At 44.9% G+C, this 26,659-nt stretch overlaps 1 protein-coding gene across 3 annotated transcripts in view; it reads right to left on the bottom strand.

Moving 5' to 3' along the window:
* The window catches only part of CDIN1 (CDAN1 interacting nuclease 1), a 318,129-nt gene that overhangs the window by 280,151 nt on the left and 11,319 nt on the right, over positions 1-26,659 (bottom strand). For all 3 annotated transcript variants that reach the window (XM_066605852.1, XM_066605853.1, XM_066605854.1), the window contains exon 2: positions 21,167-21,274. In XM_066605852.1, coding sequence (XP_066461949.1) covers positions 21,167-21,267 — 101 coding nt within the window. In that variant the 5' untranslated portion in view covers positions 21,268-21,274. The remainder of the gene's footprint in view (positions 1-21,166; positions 21,275-26,659) is intronic.

Here is a 26,659-nt window from a genome sequence, read left to right as displayed (position 1 = left end):
ACACGTGTCGAATTTAAACAAAAACGTAAAAATTAATATTTACTAAAATACACTTTCTGTGGATAAACCACTTTTAACAAATAGATTTTTCCCCTCCTTCTCAAAAGTGTGAAATCAATATATACTCAGGAGAGATTATTATTACGAGGAGTTGTAATTATAACGATACATCAGAAACGTGAAGGCTCTCTGCTTGGTAAGATGGTAAAAAACATCTATTACTGGGTTAAGGGATAAGTCCAAGTACTTGCCCTCAAGTATGTGCTCATTCAGACAGCTGATAGGCTGGCAGGAGTAAAAAGTGCTGTGCTGGAAAATATGAACTCTACAGTCACCCGGCAAATAAAATATGCCGGCTTGTTCGTGTTTGTTCACATCTGTATGTTTGCTCTGATCCATCATTTCTACACAAAAACATACACTAAAAAGCTACTGGTCGTTTCCAAACAATGCAGCAAATCCAAGGGCTGGCTATGTGGTACATGTTTTACGTGGAGATGTGAAAGACCACTTTCTGTATGTGCATACATGCTACACATCTGCATGTAGACCATACCTAATAGTCTGCTAACATACTTAACCTATTTCATTTCTTTAAATGGTCATTAACTTTTCAAACAACTTATGCTTATGCAGCATGACAGCCAGAGCGATTACTTATTTAGCGCTGTTTATTCACATCTCCACTGCTCAGTCTTGCTGCACACTCTCCTGCATGATATTATGTCTCTGTGTACACTTAGATAGTAGAATCTGCAGTTCTCAAACAGTGTATACAAGGCATCATAACAGTTAAAACTCAGATATACAGGCTGCAGAGAAGGAGATAATAGGAAAGCAAAAAAGGCAGGATACAAGTAATTTAATGGCCAGAAATAGTGTTATTCCTCATGCACACATACGGCAGCTTAATCTCAAAAGTCGTCTGAAAAGTTAATTACTAGAGATGAGCGAGCGTACTCGGAAAATCACTACTCGCTCGAGTAATTTGCTTTATCCGAGTATCGCTGTGCTCGTCCCTGAAGATTCGGGTGCCGGCACGGAGCGGGGAGCTGCAGGGGAGAGCGGGGAGGAACGGAGGTAAGATCTTTCTCTCCCTCTCTCCCGCCCGCTCTCCCCTGCTCCCCGCTGCGACTCACCTGTCAGCCGCAGCGGCACCCGAATCTTCAGACCCGAGCACAGCGATACTCGGATAAAGCACATTACTCGAGCGAGTAGTGCTTTTCCGAGTACGCTCGCTCATCTCTATTAATTACGCTTACACTTTTGCCTTTTATATAGGGCTCTTCACAAAGGTATTTTTTCTCTTATTCTTCTTGTCATGTTCAAAAAAGAAACACAGAAATGTTTTGCTATCAATAGGCATTTTTTGATAGTCAGTACCTTTAAAAGTCTTTACTTGATCTCTGTAGGCATCTGTCCATTCTATTTAGAGGAGAGAATAACACAGTTTGCTATACTAGTCTACCAATATTGTATATAAAAGCAATCTGGTTTTTAGACAAAATGCTATCCTGAGGGTAGAGGTGGTATATTACCACCTCTACCATTTGATCTTCGACTCTGTTCCATTACTGCACTGGTTTTGATCCTATTTTTGGGTAGCCAACTAGACTATGCACTGCTTTATGAATAGCCAAAGTTGTTCACATGATCAGTACTGGCCAATCACAGAGCATTTAGAATGCACTGGTAGTCTACCGCTCCCAATGTACTATAGGTTATTGGGTAGTCCAACGATGACAGGGCTATCTTGGCCACCCAGAAAAAGGGACTGGAACTGGTACAAAGGAGGGCCAGGAGAGAAATGTAACAAACGTAAATTAGGACACTAATCAGCAAACAATAAGAGGAGCAGTATTGAACAAATTGGAGAGAAAAAAAATGTCCAACTGATTAACTATATTTCCATGGGTTGCAAAGACAGAGAGGGAAATGGTGCAAGAACTCATTATCAGTTGTATTGGCCAATTATCTGTGTGTCTGTGGCCTGCTTTAATGTTGACAGCCATAACCGTATACATACATATACAGTACACATGCAAAAGCGCTAGGAGATACTTAATATCATTACCCAGCACAGTGTATATATCTGCACTAATAATGAGCATGGGGCACTGCTTAATGATACTAATTATCAGCCTTCTGATAATGAGCATGTTGTGCTGTACACAAATGAAAGGAGACCTGGGGATGGAGAGGACATCAATTTCTGATTTCACACAGAGCAACTGCTACTTACCGACAGCACAGGGTGAGCAATTTAAGTTTTTGTTTTTCAAACAATCCAAACCAAATTCAGTCCCAATATCAGATATTAGTATATAACAAGCCAATATTTCATGTACATTTATCTAACTTTTTCATTACTGTAGAAATTGGATCCTGTCCGCCACATATATTATTCTAACATAGTAATTGACAATTTTGTTTTGCTAAATTTGCATTCATATAGATGAATATGGCATAAAATGGAGTTACAGGTAAATAAGCCTATATGCCGATAGAAAGAACTGGAGAACTAGGATCTATGTGGTCTCCTGAAACTCCTGATCCACTGGGTGCAGATGACTGAACATGAGCAGAAGTCACCCAGCTTTAGAGTGGGATTTCTTCAGCTCCCCCAAGGAAAAGATACTAAGGGGCTTACTCTCTATCTATACAGAACATGTACATGTAAACGTTTAGTTGCATCATAAACTTTACACATACAAGAGCATCGTTTCTCCTTAAGGAGAGCACCTAGAAGGTGGAATAGGACTTATAAAGCCATCCATGCTTCTCTGGGAAATATGCAAATTGGAAGATGGAACAATACCTCTACAGCGCCACCTATTGGAAGGCAGCATTCCTTCAAGTCAATGTCAGACTTTTTAACAAGCCTTTTAACAATGACTGGGAATTGTGTGCCATAGCAGGAATACTCTCCAGAAGTAAAAAGGTAACCATGTACAGACAGCTGTTTCGGGATGATTGCCCCTCATCAGTGTGCAGCAGGTCTCTGGCTTGAATAGTGAGAGGCCTATAGACGTGGGTTAGGAAGGGAATTGTTTCTCCAGCTTCTCCCCTTGCAGTGACATCCCTCTTAATGCAGCGCTGACCACACATGCATGGTCCAAGTTTCTAACCATCTTTGACACTTTGCAGAGAGGCATCAACATTTCAAGTGGCTTCATGCATCACTGGAGAATATTAGAAATCTATAGCAGAGATAACACACAGGCCTGGTAACCCCTAATACCAATTTAGAGACCAAAAAACATTTACATCCCTATCAGTGGACTAATTAATTTTTACTCATCCTGTTCTGATATTGTTTTAAGTGCAAATTAATCACACCATGTCTGTGCCGTTTCATATGTATATATATTGTGGCAAGGCGGTGCACAGAATAGCCTGCAGAGGGATGCAGATAGGCATTCCGGTACTAGAAATGAGAGAGAACTCCTGTGGGTATGGCAGGAAGTAAGAAAAAGGTATCAGTTCCTGCCACACTCAAGGGGAAAGTTAACTGATAACCAGAGTGAGAGGCTGCGGTAGCAGCATCAGGAGCTAAAAGCCTGAGGTCCGGTATGCAGACTAGGACGCCCTGTGAACACCCCAGGTGAGGTATAGTGATGGGGACCCTGTGGGTGGGAAACCCTGAAAACGTATTATGTTCCACTATGTGTTTGTTGTATGTGGAATAAAACTGGTGGAAGCCAGAATTTGTAGTAATTCTGTGGTCCTGAGCTTCTATGTATGTGGTGCCAACCCTCTTGAATGGAGAATAATAAATATAGACACTACTGTGACATCCTTACAGTAGAAGGTCAGGCTCACATGACTGGAACAAATTCTGCATGAGGGAGGCCCGCAGCGGATTCCAGCTGTGAGCCCGGCTGATGACCCTACATATGGTTATAACCTGTATTGCGTATGTCTGTCTATGCTCGCAGGTGGTCATGCGCAGCCCAGGTTTTTTTTCTTTGTTTGAATTTTCCACACCGTCGCTTAGCGATGGTGTGGGTATCGGCAGCCAATACGCAATAGTAATTGTGTATGGGCTGAGTGTGTCGCCCCCATTGACTTTAATGAAGGCTGTTCGCGTGGAGTCTGCGGCAAAGTAGAGCATGCTGCTCGCAGAATATGCAATTCGTATCCCTGATGGTGAAGGAAAAATCGAAACTACATGCTGTTCAATGCCTGCGTTTTGCCACGGAAAGTCCGCATGGACAGCAATCGCGGATTAAAATCTATTCATATGAAAGTGCCCCGAACAAAGCCTATTGTATAAATAAATACAAATAAAACCGTGAAATCCTCATAATAGAAAACAGGTTATAAAAATACAATGTACATAGTGAAACTAGAACACCGCTTAGAAACAAAGGCAAGGGCTTGCAATCAATCAATCACACCCTAGCTGGCTTTCCTTTGGGTGACCAGAGGAATAAGTTCTGAAGGTCCATCCTCTATAGAATATGTACATGTCCACTTTTAAACTGTTTGATCTCCGTGACATACATGGATATAAGCACGTCACAATGGGTCTGAAATGGGTTCGGAAGATGAGCCTACTGCATACCTGGCTGATGTTATCTGTCTGAAACAGCTGAAACCTACCGCCAAAGGTCGTGATCAGAGTCAACTCCAATTTTGTGTGTTTAATAGCTTACATCTGTGGGGGTGCCATGGCAGCTTTAGCCTGTATTTAGCCTATTAAGTCCTGCCTGTGGCATGGCTTAGTAGGTGAACAGTAAAAATACAATATACTGCAATATATACTATAATATATATAGTTAAAATACACATTGAGTGATTAACTAAAAAAAGACACGTACCCATCTAACATTTTCAAAAGTCAGCATGACCATGAAAACATGATGGCTTCCTCAGTTTATTTACTTACTGCTTAGTTGGCAGATATTCTTAATTAATGTTTGATATTAGTCAAGAATGTATAGGAATACACTAATGCATAGTGAGGACATCATCTAGTCACATAATAACATGTTTTTAGAGGACAGCTACTTGGTTGGGCGGCAGCAAAAGATTAATTAGAAAGCAAAACAGCTTTTTTTTGTAACAACATCAAATTAGAGAAGCAGAGAAGTGACAGATCTGTAAAAGTGTAATTTCAGGCGCCACCGGGGAGCTGGAGATGTTACAGGTTAAAGAGTAAATACTGCACTTAAGAACCTGTAGTCTGATCTTTTGTGTCACCAGTAAGGTCGCTCCCTCTAACTGCACCATGAGGCCAATTGGATCCTTTCCTGGGGAGAGGAAAAAGCCAGAGGCCACATTACAGCTGCCCCCCATGCTGCTAGAATCAATGATTTATATTACGGGGTCCTCTGAACCACTGCCAACAATATGAGCGTGTTGTACCGGAGTCGAAAAACAAAGCAGCAGGGAAAAGAAATCCAGTACGGCGGCGAGCCGTTTACAGTTTACACATTTGCCTGGTTAACAGCAGCACAAGACAGGCTGACTGGGTGGTGAAAGTCTGAGGAGGAGAATATACAACTGCTGTTCCGTAATTAACCTCTTAATGCCTGAGAAATCTCACGCCTTATTGACAAAACACCATGAGGAATTTTAGTTTCTAGTGTCATATAAATTCCTTTTTGTGGGTCACTTCTTTATTGTCGTTGCCAACATCTCTTATGGCTTTAGAATAATAATAATAATGTTTATATAGCGCCAATATATTCCACAGCGCTTTACAAATCGGGGGGGGGACACGCAAAATGAGTTATAACATACAGTATTAAATTGAGGTAATAGGGGTGAGGGCCCTGCTAACAAGAGCCTACAGACTATAAGAAGAGTATACACATAGGGTACTATACATATATACATAAAGCTGTGTGAGTCGATCACCAGTGGGGTGCGATGTGGAATACAATAGGAATAAGGAGGCTGGGTTTCCAAGGGGGAGTGTAGGAACAGGGTGGATGAAGAAGAGTTTAGATTAGGGAACTGGATAGGTCTACCTAGAAAGAGGTGTTTTTAGGGCATGCCTAAAGCTCTGGGCGTTCAGCATTAACCCGATTATCTGGAGTACCGCATACCAGAAAACTGGTACAGATCAAGAAAAGTCTTGGAGACGAGAGTGGGAGGTTCTGATTAGATGGGAATCTAGTCTAAGATCATTAGCAAAGCGTAGAGCGCAGGTAGAGTGGTAGACAGAGATGAGGGAGGAGATATAGGTGGTGCAGCACTGTGAAGAGCTTTATGGATGAGAGTGGGGAGTTTAAATTGTATTCTACACTTCACAGGCAACCAGTGCAATGATAGGCACAGGGTGGGGGCATTAGTGTAGTCACTAGCACAGGGTGGAGGCATTAGTGTAGTCCCTAGCACAGGGTGGAGGCATTAGTGTAGTCCCTAGCACAGGGTGGAGGCATTAGTGTAGTCCCTAGCACAGGGTGGAGGCATTAGTGTAGTAACTAGCACAGGGTGGAGGCATTAGTGTAGTAACTAGCACAGGGTGGAGGCATTAGTGTAGTAACTAGCACAGGGTGGAGGCATTAGTGTAGTAACTAGCACAGGGTGGAGGCATTAGTGTAGTCCCTAGCACAGGGTGGGGGCATTAGTGTAGTCCCTAGCACAGGGTGGGGGCATTAGTGTAGTCCCTAGCACAGGGTGGGGGCATTAGTGTAGTCACTAGCACAGGGTGGGGGCATTAGTGTAGTCACTAGCACAGGGTGGGGGCATTAGTGTAGTCACTAGCACAGGGTGGGGGCATTAGTGTAGTCACTAGCACAGGGTGGGGGCATTAGTGTAGTCACTAGCACAGGGTGGAGGCATTAGTGTAGTCCCTAGCACAGGGTGGAGGCATTAGTGTAGTCCCTAGCACAGGGTGGAGGCATTAGTGTAGTCCCTAGCACAGGGTGGAGGCATTATAGCACAGGGTGGGGGCATTAGTGTAGTCCCTAGCACAGGGTGGAGGCATTAGTGTAGTCCCTAGCACAGGGTGGAGGCATTAGTGTAGTCCCTAGCACAGGGTGGAGGCATTAGTGTAGTCCCTAGCACAGGGTGTAGGCATTAGTGTAGTCCCTAGCACAGGGTGGAGGCATTAGTGTAGTCCCTAGCACAGGGTGGAGGCATTAGTGTAGTCCCTAGCACAGGGTGGAGGCATTAGTGTAGTCCCTAGCACAGGGTGGAGGCATTAGTGTAGTCCCTAGCACAGGGTGGAGGCATTAGTGTAGTCCCTAGCACAGGGTGGAGGCATTAGTGTAGTCCCTAGCACAGGGTGGAGGCATTAGTGTAGTCCCTAGCACAGGGTGGAGGCATTAGTGTAGTCCCTAGCACAGGGTGGAGGCATTAGTGTAGTCCCTAGCACAGGGTGGAGGCATTAGTGTAGTCCCTAGCACAGGGTGGAGGCATTAGTGTAGTCCCTAGCACAGGGTGGAGGCATTAGTGTAGTCCCTAGCACAGGGTGGAGGCATTAGTGTAGTCCCTAGCACAGGGTGGAGGCATTAGTGTAGTCCCTAGCACAGGGTGGAGGCATTAGTGTAGTCCCTAGCACAGGGTGGAGGCATTAGTGTAGTCCCTAGCACAGGGTGAAGGCATTAGTGTAGTCCCTAGCACAGGGTGAAGGCATTAGTGTAGTCCATAGCACAGGGTGGGGGGCATTAGTGTAGTCCCTAGCACAGGGTGGGGGGCATTAGTGTAGTCCCTAGCACAGGGTGGGGGCATTAATGTAGTCCCTAGCACAGGGTGGGGGCATTAGTGTAGTCCCTAGCACAGGGTGGGGGCATTAGTGTAGTCCCTAGCACAGGGTGGGGGCATTAGTGTAGTCCCTAGCACAGGGTGGGGGCATTAGTGTAGTCCCTAGCACAGGGTGGGGGCATTAGTGTAGTCCCTAGCACAGGGTGGGGGCATTAGTGTAGTCCCTAGCACAGGGTGGGGGCATTAGTGTAGTCCCTAGCATAGGGTGGGGGCATTAGTGTAGTCCCTAGCACAGGGTGGGGGCATTAGTGTAGTCCCTAGCACAGGGTGGGGGCATTAGTGTAGTCCCTAGCACAGGGTGGAGGCATTAGTGTAGTCACTAGCACAGGGTGGAGGCATTAGTGTAGTCACTAGCACAGGGTGGAGGCATTAGTGTAATCACTAGCACAGGGTGGGGGCATTAGTGTAGTCCCTAGCACAGGGTGGAGGCATTAGTGTAGTCACCAGCACAGGGTGGAGGCATTAGTGTAGTCACCAGCACAGGGTGGAGGCATTAGTGTAGTCACTAGCACAGGGTGGAGGCATTAGTGAAGTCACTAGCACAGGGTGGAGGCATTAGTGAAGTCACTAGCACAGGGTGGAGGCATTAGTGAAGTCACTAGCACAGGGTGGAGGCATTAGTGTAGTAACTAGCACAGGGTGGAGGCATCAGTGTAGTAACTGGTACTGGGTGGAGGCATCGGTGTAGTATCTGGTACAGGATGGAGGAATCGGTGTAGTAACTGGTACTGGTTAATGCGGACTTGAGCATTTGGGTGCTCGCTCATTTCTAATCATAAACAATGTGCTAAGTTTATTGTGCACCTTTTTATGGTAATGGGGTATACCAAACAGAAATTATTATTTTCTATCATGTTCCTTTTTATATGTATATTGTGCTTGTATTTTTACACTATTTTTACATACAAACTAGATCCCAGTTTTTGATATTACCACTATTGTGCCCGAGCAATCATTCTGACAAATGGAAATAAGCCAACACCACTATGTGACAGTTCCCTGATGATTTGGTAGTGTTGTAGTTCTTAATCATTTGGACTTTGCTGCAGTGTAAAGCATGGAGGAGTGACAGTGAGGGAGACAGAGTTTCTCATGATACAGGAGGTGGATTTCAGATTACCTAGGATTCCATGTATAAAATGAAACTGGATTATCTGGTTGCAGCCATACTTAGTGTGTAGCTTGGGACTGGATATCTAATTTATCAATTTCTGGTTTAAAAGAAAAGATTTGCTTACAATAAAATATTTATGAAAATGGCAGCAAAAACAATGGGGGTGGACATTCATAAAACCCTTTAAGCCAATTTATGGACTAAAAAAGTCACAAATTTTTGCGCATGTGGGAGATTGTGCAAAAATTTGCAACTTTTTGTGGTCTGTGCTGCCATCCACCACTTTTTTACTTAAAAAGGTGGCGTGATTTGTGGGAGAGGGCATAGCCACCCCAAACTGACGCATTTACTAATTTATGCCAGAAACTGGCATAATTATACCAGAAGTGAAAGCCAGATCGGATCTGACGTACATTTCTGCGTAGGCGCACAGAGGAGCCGAGATGCGCCCGATACATGAACAGCCGTGCACCTCTTCATGTATTAGGGACATTGTGAACCAGCGGAAATATTAAGATCAGTGTTTAAAATGTCGGCCTCAATAAATTTCCCCCCAATATTTTTGGCTTAGTAGGTGTGACGTCTAGGGCAATAAAAATGAATTAATTGTAAAAGTAATAGTCACCAGAGTACATCAGCTGGACATGAGAACTCACAACTCGTGAGGCATTATTCTGCACGGATCAATGCCATACTCCCTTAGCAGATGTTACTGGCAAATCTTGTTAGAAGTGCGCTCTTTATGTACTTAAGTGTAACTGCTAGTGCTTAAAGAGAAAACAAAATCAATTAAGTCATTTAATATTTAACAGTGGTCACAAAAATGTGCCAAGAGTGTGAGGACTAACCAGAAGCGAGCCTAACTTCCCATCTGTCTAACCTGTTAGGGGGCATGGGCAAATATCACCCAGTTGGTGCAAACTAATCAATAAGGAGAAAAAGTCACGGTAGAAGCAGGATTTGTCATGGAAGAGGTGACAGAAGACGTAATCTTGTACCTCTAAGAATCCTTGTCCACAAACTGGATTCCAGAACTAGAGGCCTAATGACATCCATCAAAACAATGGACCATCTATTACAAACACCCATACTATTCAGTTGGTATAGGTGATTGTAGAGTGTAGGGTTCATTTTTAACCCGTTAACACCAGAGGATCTAAATTTACTTCCTGTGTGTTCAGGGTTTGTATGGAGGGTGGAAGGGATTGGATGACAGTTTTTGACAGAGGACACCTAGCCGCAACAGCCGTGATCAGCGGTAAAGTAAAAATGAGTTTAAAAGTTTTAGTAATAATTTAAAAAAGAAACACACTTTTCCCATATTTATAATAAAAAAGTCAAAACAGAAAAAAAAACAAAAAACATATTTTTCATTATTTATCCCACATGCTGAATGCTGTCAGAAAAAAAATACACAATGGCAGAATTGCGCTTTTTCCAAGAAAAGATTGACTAAAAAAATATTTTTAAAAGTCATATGTACTCCAAAATGGTACGAGTAGAAACTAAAGGACGTCCCACAAAAAATAAGCCCTCGTACAACTATGTCGACGGAAAAATAAAAAAAGGCATAACTGTGAGAAAATGGCGAGAAAATTTTTTTCTTTTTTTTCAAGGACATTTTACTTTTTAAAAGTAGTTCAGCAAAAAGCAACTATATAAATTTACTATCGTCGTAATCGTACTATCCCATAGGAAAAAGTTGTCATTTTTGCCGCAGTGTGTCGCCACAACAACAAGAGCACACCACCCCACCCTCCAAGATAGCGGAATTGTGTTTTTTTTCTGTTTCACTCCACTTCGATTTTTTTAAATATAGGGGTGAAGTCTCTTGCGGAACCATGTCAAAATCTGTGGTGTAATGCGGAATTGGATGCAGATTTTGGTGATGATTTTCAACAGTGGAAAATCCACACAAATTCCTCTCTGTGCGAAAGTACCCTTATATTGATTTATTACATCAGTTACTTTACTAATCAATACCATGTATATAAATTAAAAACTGTAAATTTTAATGAAAATATAATGAAACCAGAAATGAAAATGAAAAACAATATGCTCCGAAACGTGTGAAATTTTTTAAATGTGCTTCCAAAATAAAATAAACAAATAGATAGTCCAGTCTCTGCCCAACCTTTAAACAAAAGCCTCCGCCCCCAGCAGTGGAGAGAGGGAGACCGCCAACTCCCAACAGAACATAATAAAAAGGGAGCTCGTTCACAGCAGCTGCACTCACTGGTGCCCGCGTGCACGGTGCCGCACGCCACCAGCACCACGCCGGCACGGTACCTGCTCCTCCAGCAGCCGGACAACAAGTAAGGGGGGACACGCCCCGACCGTGGGACACCGCATACTGCCGCCCCGGGTGGACCAGCAAGCGCCACATGGTAACAACGTATATATTTGTCAAAACACTGTTTGAAAAAAACATAAGCGTCAATTTTTAAAAGTTTTCTACAATTTTGGCATTTTTAAGAACTATACGCAATTCAGATCAGTTTAGTTTTAGCACCAAAACAAAGGACAATATGTGACAAAAAGACAATGTCAGTATTACTTGGATGTGTAAAACCGTTATTCTTTGTTTAAGTGACACATACCAGATTTCCAAAGCTTGGCCTTGTTATTACGGCACCGAATGGACAAAAGGTTTCAATAAAGACTTGTAAAAAACCCTATGAACCCTCCATGTAGCTGGCAAATCAAGTTCATAAGCAAGCGGGTTTTCTACACGCGTGATGACAAAGGGACTCACGTAACGCGGCGCCAGTTTCAAAGACAGAACCTTCAATTTGAGATTTCTAGAAGACAAATATACCTTCTGTCCCACCCTGTAAGGTTCAGAGACTGACAGACTCCTCCCACTACACAACTGCATACGAGCCCCCTTTGCTTCCAGGTTCTTCTGTACTTCTTTCCATACTCCCTGCAGTGCATCTGTGGCGACATCAGCTGCTGGACAGGCAGATGGAGTAGAAATAGCTGTAAGGAAGTGAGGATGCTGACCATATACGCAAAGGAATAGAGATACTCCAGTGGAAGAACATGTACGGTTGTTTAGTGCAAACTCTAAATTCTGCCCACTGATGAGTCTTTTCACTAGCAAACAACCGTAAATATTGCACTAAATCCTGGTTCTTCCGCTCCGTCTGACCATTAGTTTGCAGGTGGACTGATGACGAGAAGGAAAGCGACGTTCCCAGGTTTCTACAGAAGGCTCGCCAAAATTGCGCAACAAACTGAACACCGCGATCAGATACGATGTTCTCAGGAACCCCATGTAGATGAATGATTTCTTTTACAAAAATCTTAGAAAATTCTATCGCAAAAGGTAGCTTCTTTAACACCACGAAATGTGCCATTTTTGAGAAACGGTCTACAACAACTAGGATAGTGGTGAACTTCTGAGACTCAGGTAGATCGGTGATAAAATCTACTGAAAAATGCGACCACGGACGAAAAGGCACTGGTAACGGTCTCAGAGGCCCCTCCGGACGCCGATGACGACTTTTACTGCGTGCACAGACAGAGCATCCCTTAAAGGGGTTGTCTCGCGAAATCAAGTGGGTCTATACACTTCTGTATGGCCATATTAATGCACTTTGTAATATACATTGTGCATTAATTATGAGCCATACAGAAGTTATTCACTTACCTGCTCCGTTGCTAGCGTCCCCGTCGCCATGGTTCCGTCTAATTTCGGTGTCTTCTTGCCTTTTTAGACGCGCTTGCACAGATCCGTCTTCTCCCTTCTTCTCCCTTCGGCTCCGCTCGGCAGCATCGGCATTTTGGCTCCGCCCCCTTGTACGCATCATCGCGTAGCTCCGCCCCATGATGTGTGCCGGTTCCAGCCTCCTGATTGGCTGGAATCGGCACGTGACGGGGCGGAGCTACGCGATGATGCGTACAAGGGGGCGGAGCCAAAATGCCAATGCTGCCGAGCGGAGCCGAAGGGAGAAGAAGGGAGAAGACGGATCTGCGCAAGCGCGTCTAAAAAGGCAAGAAGACACCGAAATTAGACGGAACCATGGCGACGGGGACGCTAGCAACGGAGCAGGTAAGTGAATAACTTCTGTATGGCTCATATTTAATGCACGATGTATATTACAAAGTGCATTAATATGGCCATACAGAAGTGTATAGACCCACTTGATTTCGCGAGACAACCCCTTTAACAAAGTCGCGGATCTCCCGAGACATGCCTGGCCACCAGTAGTGTCTAGTAGAAAGATCCAGAGTCCCCTGAACCCCCAGATGGCCCGCGAGAACAGATGAGTGAGACTCTTCAATGACTCCAAGACTCAAGATCTCTGGTACAAACCATCTGTCCTCCAACACCCCCAAGGGAGCGTCCTGCTGACAATTTTGTAGATGAGGAACCAGATCAGATTCTACAGCTGCCACCACCCCAGGTGCCAAGATATTTCCGTGAGTCACTATCTAATTTTCCGGCAAACCGAAACTCCGTGGGAGGGAGTCTGCCTTCACGTTCTTCTCCCCTGAAATATATGTAACGACGAGGGATACCGCCAACCCCACACGGTCCGGCTCATCAAAAATACCTCCAAGTTCCTGAAAAAACAAATCAACTGACTGCAGGCAAGCCGAACTCTCGGGTAAGGAGTAGGCCCATGTCTGGGGGGGACCCCGAAGTAAGGACTTAATCAATCCAACTTTCTGGGATTCTGAGCCGCATGAGCGGGGTTGCATATGAAAATACAATCTACATGCCTGCTGAAAAACGAAAAACTTGCTCCTCTCCCCTGAAAATACATCAGGAAGCGGACACTTAGGCCTCATGTCCACGGGGAAAATCAGGCCCGCTCCGGATTCTCCATGGAGAATCCGTAGCAGGTCCCTCCTGCCCCGCGGACATGAGGCATAAAAATAAGAATTTACTCACCTCTCGCCCGCTCCGGATCTTCCCTTTGCTGCGGCGTCATCTTCTCTGTGTCGCGGCCGAATCTTCTTTCTTCGGCCCGGCGGATGTGCAGGGCACGTCAGTGACGTGCCCCGCGCATGCGCCGGCCCGAAGAAAAAGATCCGGCCGCGACGGAGAGAAGATGGAGCCGCAGCGAAGGGAAGAACCGGAGCGGGTGAGTAAATTCCGATTTTTGTCTCCCGCGGATCCGGACGACTTCCATAGGCTTCAATAGAAACCCGCACGAAAATGGAGCATGGTCCAGATTTTTTCATGCTCCTTTTTTTTAAAATCACTTTTATTGACCATCCGCGGGTATTTATCTACCCGCGGGTGGTCAATGCATCCCTATGGGGTGCGGATCCGCGGGCAGGAGAAGAGTTAAAATCCGCTGCGGATTTTAATTCTTCTTTTGCCCGTGGACATGAGGCCTTAGGCTCAGGAATGAAAGGAGCGGTAGAAACATGCACTGACTCCCGCTGCTGCTGGGCCATCATACGACCGGACAGGTCTTGGATCACGACCACAAAATCCTGCAACTGACCTGCAAAGGCACTCATGGCCTCCATTGGAGAGCAATTTTAAGGGCCAATTATTATGTTACGGTATACTACCCTTGATACGCCAGCCCAGGTGCCCTAGATCTCACCCACAACCCCTGTCCCTGCCTACTTGCCTCCACTCCTGGCTAACCCCAGGCGGGCAACTGGGCGGCGATCCCTACTCTTACTAGGGACCGAAAAAGGGACGCTGGCATACTTGGATGGATAGGGTAGAGTAGTGACAGAAAAGGCAGATGTAAATAACCAACACAAACAATACTAAGCAGAACTGAGGCAGATGGAAAAACCTGGCGGATAATAGCAAAGTGTAGCAGACAAGATGACAGAAGCAGGAGACCAACTGAGGCAGACTAGCTAGCACACTGAGGGAAACCAATAACTGGCAGTGACTGCAAGTCTCTGCCCGCCCAGGGGCGGAGAGAGGGAGAGAGCCAACTCCCAACAGAACATAATAAAAAGGGAGCTCGTGCACAGCAGCTGCACTCACAGGTGCCCGCGTGCACGGTGCCACGCACCACCAGCGCCACAACGGTCAGTCACACGTGTCCCCGGCAGCCGGACAACAAGCCGGAGGGACGCGCCCCGACCGCGGGACCCCGCACACCGCCGCCCCAGGAGGACCAGCAACCGCCACATGGTAACAACGTATATATTTGTCAAAAGACTGTTTGAAAAAAATAAGCGTCAATTTTTAAAAGTTTTCTACAATTTTGGCATTTTTAAGAACTATACGCAATTCAGATCGGTTTAGTTTTAGCACCAAAATAAAGTACAATATGTGACAAAAAGACAATGTCAGGATTACTTGGATGCGTAAAACCGTTATTCTTTGTTTAAGTGACACATACCAGATTTCCAAAGCTTGGCCTTGTTATTTCGGCATAGACTAGCTTGGTTCTTAAGGGGTTAAAGGGGTTGTTCGGGAGTTTAAAAAAAAAAAGATCTTAACAGCAGAAAATGTCTTTTAAAAAAATTATCATTTCTTACCTGTTAAATTGTCTGCCACTCCAGAGGTGCCACACCGGTGGTTCCTGCTGGTCTTTGTTACATGTGGCCAGCGGTATACGTGACATATCGTAGATGTACCATTCCTGCAGCAAAGTAAACAACAACCTGGGCCGACCACTGGAGCATCAGAGGGTTTAACGAGTAATTTTTTTTTTACCTTTACATTTTCTAATGTAAGAATAGTTTTTATTTATTTTTTTAATCCTAGGCAATCCATTTAAGAAAACATGTTTTTTTCCTTATTCAAACCATAAGAACCACAGAGATCAACAGAAAAGAGCAGTCATGAAGTATGAAGTATTTTGTCAAAATCAGTGTAGACTTTAGAAGACAACTAAGCCCTCCAGCAGCCAGATATATTTTATCAGTAATGATAAAATAATAACTCTCTTAGATATCAACGGAAAATAACCCAAAAATGGGTTGAGCAAAATCATTAAAAAAAATTTTTTAGGCACATTAGCCATCTTCCTGGGCTCATAGAGAGGTCAAGTGAACACTAGTATCAGTATACACATAGTACAGCCATTTAAGTAGTCTTTATCTTTTCATGGATATAGATGAGCTAAAACCTTCCAGCTATGAAAAAAACTAAGTACATTTTCTTTCTGTTGAGAGAAATATTAAAAATGCAGTCTATATGGTATGGAGGCAATGACTGTGACAGACCACTTACAGACGTGCTGCCATCAGATGCCTCTCTCTGTAGGAGGCAAGTATTTACTAAGTGAGTGGTCCTCACACACATAACAGCCTGGCTAGCAAATGATGGATGCCTCACGTCAGCTCCTCCTAATTTGGAGTCAATGAGAAGTGTGGAACAGAACAATACCCAAGTCCCCACCAAAGCTATACTATGCATTGCCACTGTAAGGAAGTGGAGGCAAAGACTAATAGCCAGGCGAGACTCTGTATCTGTACCCTAAGGAGTATACAATCTAATTCAGTGTAACGTGACAAAGTGACTTGTCCAAAGTGAAATCAACTTGGTCTGGAATTTCGCTCCCTTAGGATATCGGCATTCACAAAGTAATTGACACAAGGCATTTTGGGTTCATGTACAAAACAGAGACATAAATTGATATATTTCATTATAGTGGTTACGTTGAGGATAATATAATGCCCTGCAACAAGCAGGAAAAGTTACAATCTGGAGCAACTGATGTTAAAGGGATTCCGTTAGCAGGTTCACGCTGCCTGAACCACGGACCGGGACAGGGGTGCCTGTTGTTCCATGGGTGTTTTATTCTGTAAAGCTGAGGGAGTTACAGAATAAATACACTTTGAATTTTGACTTGAAGCTGAATTCCTAGTCACGGGGGCAAGCTGTGCTGGCTACTCCCCACCTATTGTATGCAGAGAGAGGAGTCGTCAGTCTTCATGCAGTGGGTGGCAAGTAACCATTGCGGCCCGCCCCCGTTATTCATAGTTCAGCTCTGGGGCAGCAGGGCATCCCTGTCCCGCGGGGCAACAGGGCCATCCCTGTCCCGCGGGGCAACAGGGCCATCCCTGTCCCGCGGGGCAACAGGGCCATCCCTGTCCCGCGGGGCAACAGGGCCATCCCTGTCCCGCGGGGCAACAGGGCCATCCCTGTCCCGCGGGGCAACAGGGCCATCCCTGTCCCGCGGGGCAACAGGGCCATCCCTGTCCCGCGGGGCAACAGGGCCATCCCTGTCCCGCAGGGCAACAGGGCCATCCCTGTCCCGCGGGGCAACAGGCCATCCCTGTCCCGCGGGGCAACAGGCATCCTTGTCCCGCGGGGCAACAGGCATCCTTGTTGAGAGTTCATGCGGCTCGTGGTTCGGAAAGCATGAACCTGATGACAGAATCCCTTTAGTACATGAAACCTTGAAAAGCTTTTCAATGCCACAAGCTCAGAGACAATAGTTCATTAGTCTACAAAGTAAACCATAAACCATTACATCACATAGAATAAGGACTTCAACTAACAATATAGCTCTCTTCTTCCTGGGGCTGGTGGGGTGCCAATATTCACACTGTTCTAGGAAGGCATCAGCACACAAAACTGGAATACCTTCAGAATAGTACAGAGAAACAAATCATCTGTATTTAAAGTCCATAATTAATGGATATTTCTACACATCACAGCTATGATGGATTCAACCAGCCAAACACTTCCCCAACAGAGCAGATGTAGTATTGCATGGCTAGGCTTAACTCTGGCCGATAAGTGGGAATCCCAAGTCAGGGACCTCTCTATAGGATGTCATTGGGACAAACCTGTTTAATGTGTGTCCGGAAAAACATTACACAACAGATGAAAAAATATGCGCCTTGCATACAAGCTGAGCATCCCTTAGAAGATGGATTGGGGGCTCCTCAGTAGGTGCAAAGTCACTAGTTTACCTTTTAGACCATCTGGTGACACATTCTCTCCAAGGACCAAGCTAGAATACACAGCGGCATCAGTCAGATACCACGATGCTTTTACAGCACAAAGCAATACAAGTAGTGTCTTGGCATACGAGTGTAATTCGTTCCGTGACGGAGCTCTTAACCCTTGTATGTCAAATCACTTTTCCCCATTGAAATCAATTGAAACATCATTAATGCTTCCCGAATTAATGGGATTTCAAATTATTTCAATGGGGAAACTAACTACACTACATGTAAAAAAAAACCAAAAACATCAATACTCACCTACTGCCGGTGTTCCGGTCTTCGCGACGATGTCATCGTTGAATGGCTGTGATTGGTTAATACAGTGCCAGCTTTCATTGGCTGACACGGCGCTGAATTAACCAATCAGAGCATTAGCTTGCTGGTGGCAGAGTATTCAAGCCCCGCTTCCAGGAAGAAATGCTCTGTCGGCGTGGAGGAGGACATGACAGCCTTCAGCAGCGACGGAGACCATCGCAGGTACCGGAATGCCAGCGGTAGGTGAGTATTAAGACACCCCCCAAGCCTCAGCTTGCGAACTTCTTGACTTGCGAGCAGGCTTGTAACCCGAGTGTTTGCTCTTAAATCAGAGAATGGAATGGGGCTGTTTCTGCAGCAGACACATGGATTTCTGCAAACCCTGAGTGGGAGAGGTGCAGAAAATCCTTCTTATTGTCATATATACACATATATATATATAATATATATATATATATATATATATATATATATATATATATATATATATATATATATATATATATATATAATTATTCAGACATCTACCACTGCTGAATTATTTTAGCTGAGGGAGACGTGTGAAGCCCCCCAAAGAACATAAGAAAGTTCAATTATTTTGTGGCAAAAAATGGCAAAATGTAAAAGCTGAGAATGTACAGTCAGCAAGACAAACGTTAACTTGTTTCTATTGTGCAACAGTCACGTTTACGATTGTAATTCTTTTTAGTTAGTGACGGAATTAACATGCACAAAGAGAGAGGATGTAATCTCTCTCCTCCCTTCATATCACATTCCAATGTGAAACTCCGAGACTGTTAGCTGAGTGAATAGCTCCCAATTTGATAATTACAACCAAGCAGCCTGTTATGCCAGGAAAACCACACTGACTCCCTCATGTACCTTTTAGTTACTGGTATAGGCTTGGCCCGTTTGCCAGCTTAGCTAAATGGACCCTGAAGTGCAAGCTAATGCTACATGATATTAGCTTCCTCTTCAAATACTCTGGATGAGCAAACACAAGCGCAGGCTTTGCCAACATTTTTCTGGCAGCAGAACAGAGAAGAGTTTCACTCTGCAACTCGGAGATTATCACTGAGCACATAACCCATCGGTTTCATAGCGTCTGGGCACTGCCAGAGAGTGGTTACCTCCACAAAATCACTAGCCATTGGGTGCAATTTGCATAATAACACTTACAATCCAAAGCATCGCTGTTAACCCTTCTGCTACAACGCCAGCAACGCTAAGGAACAAAAGGATACTTTTCCTTAGCTAAAAGTAGCAGGCAAATTAAATCCACTTATTTATGGGCATGGAGTGTAATAGTAATGTGCTGTTTATTGTGCCTGGCAGTCCAACTGTTTACTTTACAGACAGTAAATGTGGATACAAAAATGAACAAATTGTATCAAAAATTCAATTGCATTTAAAGGAATCCTTCACCCAAATCAAGCGGCATATATGTGGCAATATACTAGTGATTATCCAAATGCCTTTGCTTTTAGGATGCCAAAAGCCATTTGTCTCCGTATTTTGAACCCCCCTATCGCTTCAAAATATGGGGGGTGCACAAAGATATCAGTACAGTGCTATAGTGTTTTCTGCTGGCCCTGGGAGGCAGGAATGACCATTGTTTGCTGCCCATTCCCTGCATGCTGAGCAGTGTGGTGCACTAACCAGGACAGGCACCATGGTAGAGGCGAGCTCTGTAAGAGTATAAATACTAGTGACGGATTTGCTGCAGAACTTTTTTGCTCCTGCTAATTATTTTCGATCAGGGGATTTTTGGCGGCAGGCACATGACTTTCAAGTGAATGGAACGGATTTTCAGTTGCAAAAATATGTACCCCAAATCTGTGAGTTTACCCATAAAGAGGTCCGTGGAGCCTTTGCCCACTAGTTATTAATAAGGAGTCCCCAAATCTCTTTACTGTAGGTCACAAAGCACATTCAGATATCATCTCAGGGGTTATTAAAAGGGGTTGTACCAGAATTACCTTTCATCGCCTATCCATAGCAGAGGTGATAAAAGTCTGATCGGTGGGGTCTCACTAATCCCAAGAACAAGGGTCCCGTTTCCCCTGTTCTCACTACAAGTTCACTGAACGCTCACACACCTCTGCGGTAAGGAGTAGATAGGATAGAGCGTCAGTCGCACATACACAGTGATGCTTCATTCATTTTCAATGAGACTGCTCTAGATACCCGAGTACAAGCTTGACTACTTCCGCCAGCCCCATTGAAATGAATGGAGCGATGGTCGCAGGTGCGCGGTCATGGCTCTATTCAAATTGTGGGTAGGAGAAGCGGGGTGCAGGGACGAAAAGATGGGGACATGGGTCTCCCGTTCTCAGGATCAGTGGGGGTCTCAGAGGCGAGACCACCACCAATCAGACCTTTATCTCCTCTCCTGGAGAGGTGATAAAAGTAAATTCTGGTACAACCCCTTTAAACCACACAACATTAACAAAACCATACAAAGATATTTATCAAAAAGACCCAAATAAAGAAAATGTTACCAGTATGGTCAACCATACAGTAATGAAAAATTAATGAAACAACCAAGCAGAAAATGTGACTGTGATAAAAGACATATACTGTTCTGATGCAGTACATATTGGACAGTACAGACTGCCGCTATGTACCCGGTACTTGGTCCTCACTCAGGAGCCCAGTTCCAGGTAAATGGTTCTGATCATACAGCCAAGTGTTAATCATATGGTTGTGCCTCAGTCAAATGGTTCTGACTCATTTGTTAGAATTTAGTACCCTGTTTCCCTGAAAATAAGACAAACCCTGAAAATAAGACATAGCAAGATTTTCCAGAATTTTTGAGGATGCAAAATGATTTTTCAGGCTTTTTGAGGATGTTTGAAATATAAGCCCTACTTTAAAATTAAGCCCTGCTAACGGTTAATTAAAAAAAGTCAATTTAAATAGTGTTCAGGCAGCTATACATGTAAAAAAGTTAAACCTTTTTGAACAAAAATTAATATAAGACACTGTCTTATTTTCGGGGAAACACGGTAATTCCATGACTTGAGTGCTGCAGCTACCAAATATGGGGAGCAACATGAATAGAACCCAAGATATACATGCGACTATCAAATCTCTACTTAGGTAACATTTACCGCAGTTTTCTAGAGCTCCACAAATTAGGTTTTATAGCTTCAGTAAATAGAGGGTCTAAGCCTGACTTACCGGGGAAATCTCTCCTTCAGCCGCCTCATGCATTGCCTTGTGGGCTTCAGTGTAGTAATGAACCGGGCGATCTCATCATACTGCGCTTTACTCAGCTTCATCTCTAGGCTAAAGAGGAACACGGGATCAGCTTCAATCAAAAGACATTTTTTGACAAAAGCAGGAGGGCAAAAACACAGATAGCTGTCAATATTTATGATGTACATGTTTACAATCTGCAAACAGCAAAATGATAGTTATCAATTTTATCTTAAAGCAATTGTCCACCTTTTAACACGCTGTGTTGTTTCTAGGCTCAGCATTCTGTGATCGATGATTTCTTGCCATTTTTTTTATCTTATACAAAATGAACCGAGAGTTAAATAATAACATTCTGCCACCACTAGGGGGAGCTTGCTATATACAGTTATATTATTAACCCCTTAGTGACCAAGTCTGTTTGCGTCTTAGTGACGGAGCCAAATTCTGGAAACCTGACATGTGTCACTTTAACATAGCATAACTCCGTAAAGGATTTGCATATCCAAGTAATTCTGACATTGTTTTTTCACCACATGTTGTACTTCATTTAGGCGGAAAAAATAGACCGATAGAATTCGAGTATATTTATTACAAGTGCCAAAATTTGGAAAGTTTTGAAAGAAATTTTATTTTCAACTGTAATATCTCAAATATGTGCAAACATACTGTACACATTTTTGGAAAAAATATATATTCCCATCTGTTTTCTTTTTTTCTGGGCGCACATTTGAAAAACGTTAGTTTTTTTTAACCATTTTGGAGACGTACAAATTTAACACTGGATTATTAACATTTTGGGGAACACTTTATTTTCCTACACCAAGCAAAGATTGTAAAGGCTCATAGGTGTCAGAATGATAGATACCCCCACAAATGACCCCATTTTAAAAACGACACCCCTAATGTATTCACTGAGGGGGGTCAGGAGTATTTTGAACCCACAGTTTCTTTTCAGGAATTAATGCAATTTAGAGGAGAAAAGATAAAATTTCATATTTTTGCAAATATGTCATTTTAAAGGCATTTTTTTTCTATAGTGCACATGAAAATGAGGATTTGCACCCCAAAATGGATCCCCCTGTTTGTCCCGTTTTTAAAAACATACCTCTTGTGGCCCTAATATTATGTCCATATGCACAACAGGGCCGAAACCGAAAGAAGTAGGAACTGGCTTTCAGAACAGACATTTTGCTTGAGGGCTCAGTCACACGGGCACGTCAGCGCCCGTGTTACTGCAGCCAGCAGACGGCCGTACCTGAAGACGGACGTCTCTCTGCAGCGCCGGGAGGAAGAACATGTGACTGGCTTCATTGCCGGTCATGTGTTCTTTCATCATCGATGGAGAGAGACGGCCGTCTTCGGGTACGGCCGTCTTCTAACTGTCAGTCACACGGGCGCAGGTGTACGGGTGCCGATGCGCCCGTGTTACTGAGCCCTTAGGGTGATTTAGGCCCCATTGCCCACTTGTAGAGCCCTTGAGCGACTGAAATGATGGAAGAACCCCCACAAATTACCTCATTTTGAAAACTAGACCCCTTAACGAATTCATCTAGGGGTGCACTGCGTATTTTGACCCCACAGTTTTTGAATGAATCGAAGCAAAGCAGAAGGAAAAAATAATGATTTTCATTATTTTGGCAATTATGTCATTTTAAAAACAGGGGTTTTTTTGTACAGCACACAAGAATTAATACTTTCACCACAAAATGGATACCCCGTTTGTCCAGTGTTCAGAGTCATACTCAATGTGGCCCTAATCTTATGTCTGGCTGCACAACGGGGCCCAAACAGAAAGAAGCTATACTTCAACTGTTTTTAACTTTTATGTGATCGCCATTATTCATTGGATAATGGCAATCACGTGACCGGGGACCGCTGACTGACGCCCACGGTCACTGCTCCAGGCTCTCGGCTACCTTTAGTAGCCAGGAGCAAGGGAATTTTAAATTTCCTGGGCCCTCCCCAGCTTCTGCGCTTAGGCCTCATGTCCACTAGCAAAATTGAATTGCGGAATCCGCATTCAATTTTTCCCATAGGGATCCATTGGCCATCCGCGAGCAATTAAATTGAAATTTGCACCCGCGGATGGCATTTTAATGGATTTGCGTTTTTTTCCGCACGTGAGAGAAAACGCAGCATGCTCCATTTTCTGCAGGTCTTCCGCAGGCTTCCATAGAAGCCTATGGAAGCCGTCCGGTCCCGCGATACACCCGCAGCTGAATTTCTACTCTCCGGCGCGGGAGCACAGGAGAGCAGGAGTTCAAGAAGAAAAAGAAAAAAAAGAGTGCACGAGCGCATCCGCCGGGCAGAGAGAAAGAAGATCCGGCCGCGACGGATGAGAACCCGTAGCGTCCGGACAGGTAAGAAAAATCTATTTTCAGGCCTCATGTCCCCGTGAAAAGAGGGTCTCACTGCGGGATTTTGCATGGAGAATACGCACGGACCCGAATTTCCTAGTGGACATTAAGTCCACAATTTTGCCGAGGGTGTATGCGCCGAAGTTGGGGTAAGGTCTGCGGATAAAGACCCTGACGGTAAGTAATTTCACCTCCCCTCATGGATTGGATCCGTAATCGGAGGTGAAATTTTAACTTTTTTTTACAATTACATGATTGCCGTTATCCATTGGGTAGTGACGATCATGTGACCAGGGACCGAGTACCGTGGCATCCCGTGAAATCTCCAGGCCCTTGGCTATGTTTGGTTGCCAGGAGCAGGGAGATTTTAAATTACCTGGGGAATCCGTGGCTTTTGATAAATGGCGCGTGCGCAGAAGCTGGAGTAAGGTCCGCGGATAAATCCAAGGGCCTTAGGTACGTAATTTCATCCTCCCTCACAGATATGATCCGTGAGGGAGATGAAACTTAAACTTTTGTTTTACTTTACATGATCATTGTTATCCATTGGATAATAGTGATCATGTGACTGGAAACTGCATATAGCTTTCCCCGATGATATCTCTCTGCTCCTGACTATACATGCTAACCGGGAGCAGAGGGAATTTAACCCCTTAACGACCAGCCCATAGTGTTTTTACGTCCTCCCGAAGTGGGCTTTATTCTCTGAGGACGTAAAAACATGTGTCCTGCAGAGAATAAAGCCCCTCGGGCTGTGGACGTGACAGCTCCATGCTGTCAGTGTCCGCAGGTAGCCGACAGCATGGAGCTGTCATCCCGGGCTGCACGGACCCCCCCCCCCCCCCCCGGCATTGCGATCGCAAAAAAGTAAATAAAAGTGCAAAAAAAGTTACATATTCAGCTGCCCTGATGGATCGGATCCATCAGAGCAGCTGAAATTACTCACCCGGGTCCGGCACGCTGCTCCTCGCTCTCCCGATGCTCTGAGCCCCATAGCCGTCCTTCTGCGCATGCGCGCCAGGCGGCATTACGTCAGCCGCATGCGCAGAAGGCCCAGCGGCGCGGGAAATGTAAAATCTCCCGGCTCCTGTAGGTAGCCAGGAGGCAGGAGATGTCAGCGGTCCCCGATACCGCGATCGCCGTTATACAATGGGTAACGGCGATCGCTGAAAAGTGAAAAAAAGTTAAAAAAAAAGAAAAGCTTCACCTCCCCTCATGGATCGGATCCATGAGGGAAGATGAAAATACTCACCCCGCTTCCTCCATGTCCTTCGCCCGGTCTCCGGACCCCCGCTGGCTTCTGCGATGTGCCGCGCATGCGCAGAAGGCCGGCGAGCCCGGCAAATTCAAAATCTCCCTGCACCCGGCTGTTACAGATAGCCGAGTGCAGGGAGATATGACTGGGGACCGCTGTATGCGGTTTCCAGTCATATGATCACCGTTATCCATCAGATAACGGTGATCATATAAAGTTAAAAAGTAAAAAAAAAACTTAAAAGTTTATAAAGTTAAAGTTTCATCTCCCCTTACGGATCGTATCCGTAAGGGGGGATGAAATTACGTACCCAAGGTCCCCGGATTTGTTCCCTGATGGGATGTTCATCCGCGGACCTTACCCCAGCTTCTGCGCATGCAACCGTCAGCATGATGGCGGACGCATGCGCAAAAGTGAAATATTGCCCAAGAAATTTAAAATCTCCCTGCTCCTGGCTACCAAAGGTAGCCAAGAGCCTGGAGATGTCACGGGGAGCCAACGGTCGCTGAGTGCTTGGAGCAGTGACCGGCGGCCTCGTTGAGTGGTCCCCGGTCACGTGATAAAGTAGCGATCTAACATTAGGCCGGTCACAAATGACCGGAGAGGAATTATGGGTTCTGCATGCACTTGATCAGCGGTAATCCACGGATCAATCGCATGCATTGGATTACACAATTCCCCCCAATTAGTGGGTCGGAATTACGTAATCCACTCGCAGAAACAGAACACGGCATGCTATATTTTACCGCGGATATCCGCGACCTAGAGCCCATTGTGCTCTATGACCGCGGATATACTCGCAGCCCATGTGCAAACACATTGTGAACGGGCTGCGGGTACCCGGGTCATCTCTAAGCGACGGCGCGGGAAATAAAAACAAAAAACGGTGTACTGCGCATGACTGCCTGTGTGAGTAGACAGTTATGCGTAGTACATTACGCGGCCGTACGCAGGGTCACAGCCCGGCTCACAGCTGGAATCCGCTGCGGGCCTCCACAAGCAGATTCCACCTACGGCCGTGTGAGCCCGGCGTTATTCAGACCGCTACCTGTAATCCGTAATTTACAAGAAGGCCCGGGAACGCTTGCCTTCATGCAGTTCCAGGAGCAGCTTGTTGAGCGCCTTCTGTGTGAGACCGCCGCACCGCAGCAAGATTACAAAGCCTCACAGCGCCACTTTTTACACCGCATCCCTGCCGCTGAGGTCACAAAATACCCCCCAAAAAGCATGAGAGGAGGGGGGATACCCGGTTTTCTTGCCCCATGTGCCCAACCCAACCAGCCTCCGTAATTACCCGTCTTCGGACATAAAACGCAGTTTATATTATTACCTTTATCTAATATTTAGGGAATGCCAAAAAATGGGGAGGGGGGGGGATTATTTTTAGGAAGTCAATTTTTTTTCCGTATAAGTGGGCAATGGGGCCTGGAATTTATTCAGTTCTGCCCTGAAATCCAGCGGGCATTCCCTCCATTATGGGCCTAGCCATGTGTCCTGTAAGTAGACTAGGGCCACAATGGATATGTTTCTGAACACGGGACAAACAGGGGGATCCATTTTGGGGTGAAAGTCTTCATTCGTATGTACACTGTACAAAAAAAACAGTTTTTAAATTGACAAAATTGCCAAAAAATGAAAATTGTAATTTTTTCCTTCTGCTTTGCTTGGATTCATTCAAATACTGTGGGGTCAAAATACGCAGTACACCCCTAGATGAATTTAAGGGGTCTAGTTCTCAAAATGGGGTCATTTGTGGGGGTTCTCTATCGTTTTGGCCGCTCAATGGCTCTACAAGTGGGCAATGGGGCCTGGAATTTATTCCGTTGTACCCTGAAATCCAACGGGTGCTCCTTCCATTAT

Source organism: Eleutherodactylus coqui, chromosome 6 (genome assembly GCF_035609145.1).
Source record: "Eleutherodactylus coqui strain aEleCoq1 chromosome 6, aEleCoq1.hap1, whole genome shotgun sequence".
NCBI classification, from domain to species: domain Eukaryota; kingdom Metazoa; phylum Chordata; class Amphibia; order Anura; family Eleutherodactylidae; genus Eleutherodactylus; species Eleutherodactylus coqui.
The sequence above is the reverse complement of the archived record's forward strand: the minus strand, read 5'-3'. Positions and strand labels throughout refer to the sequence as shown.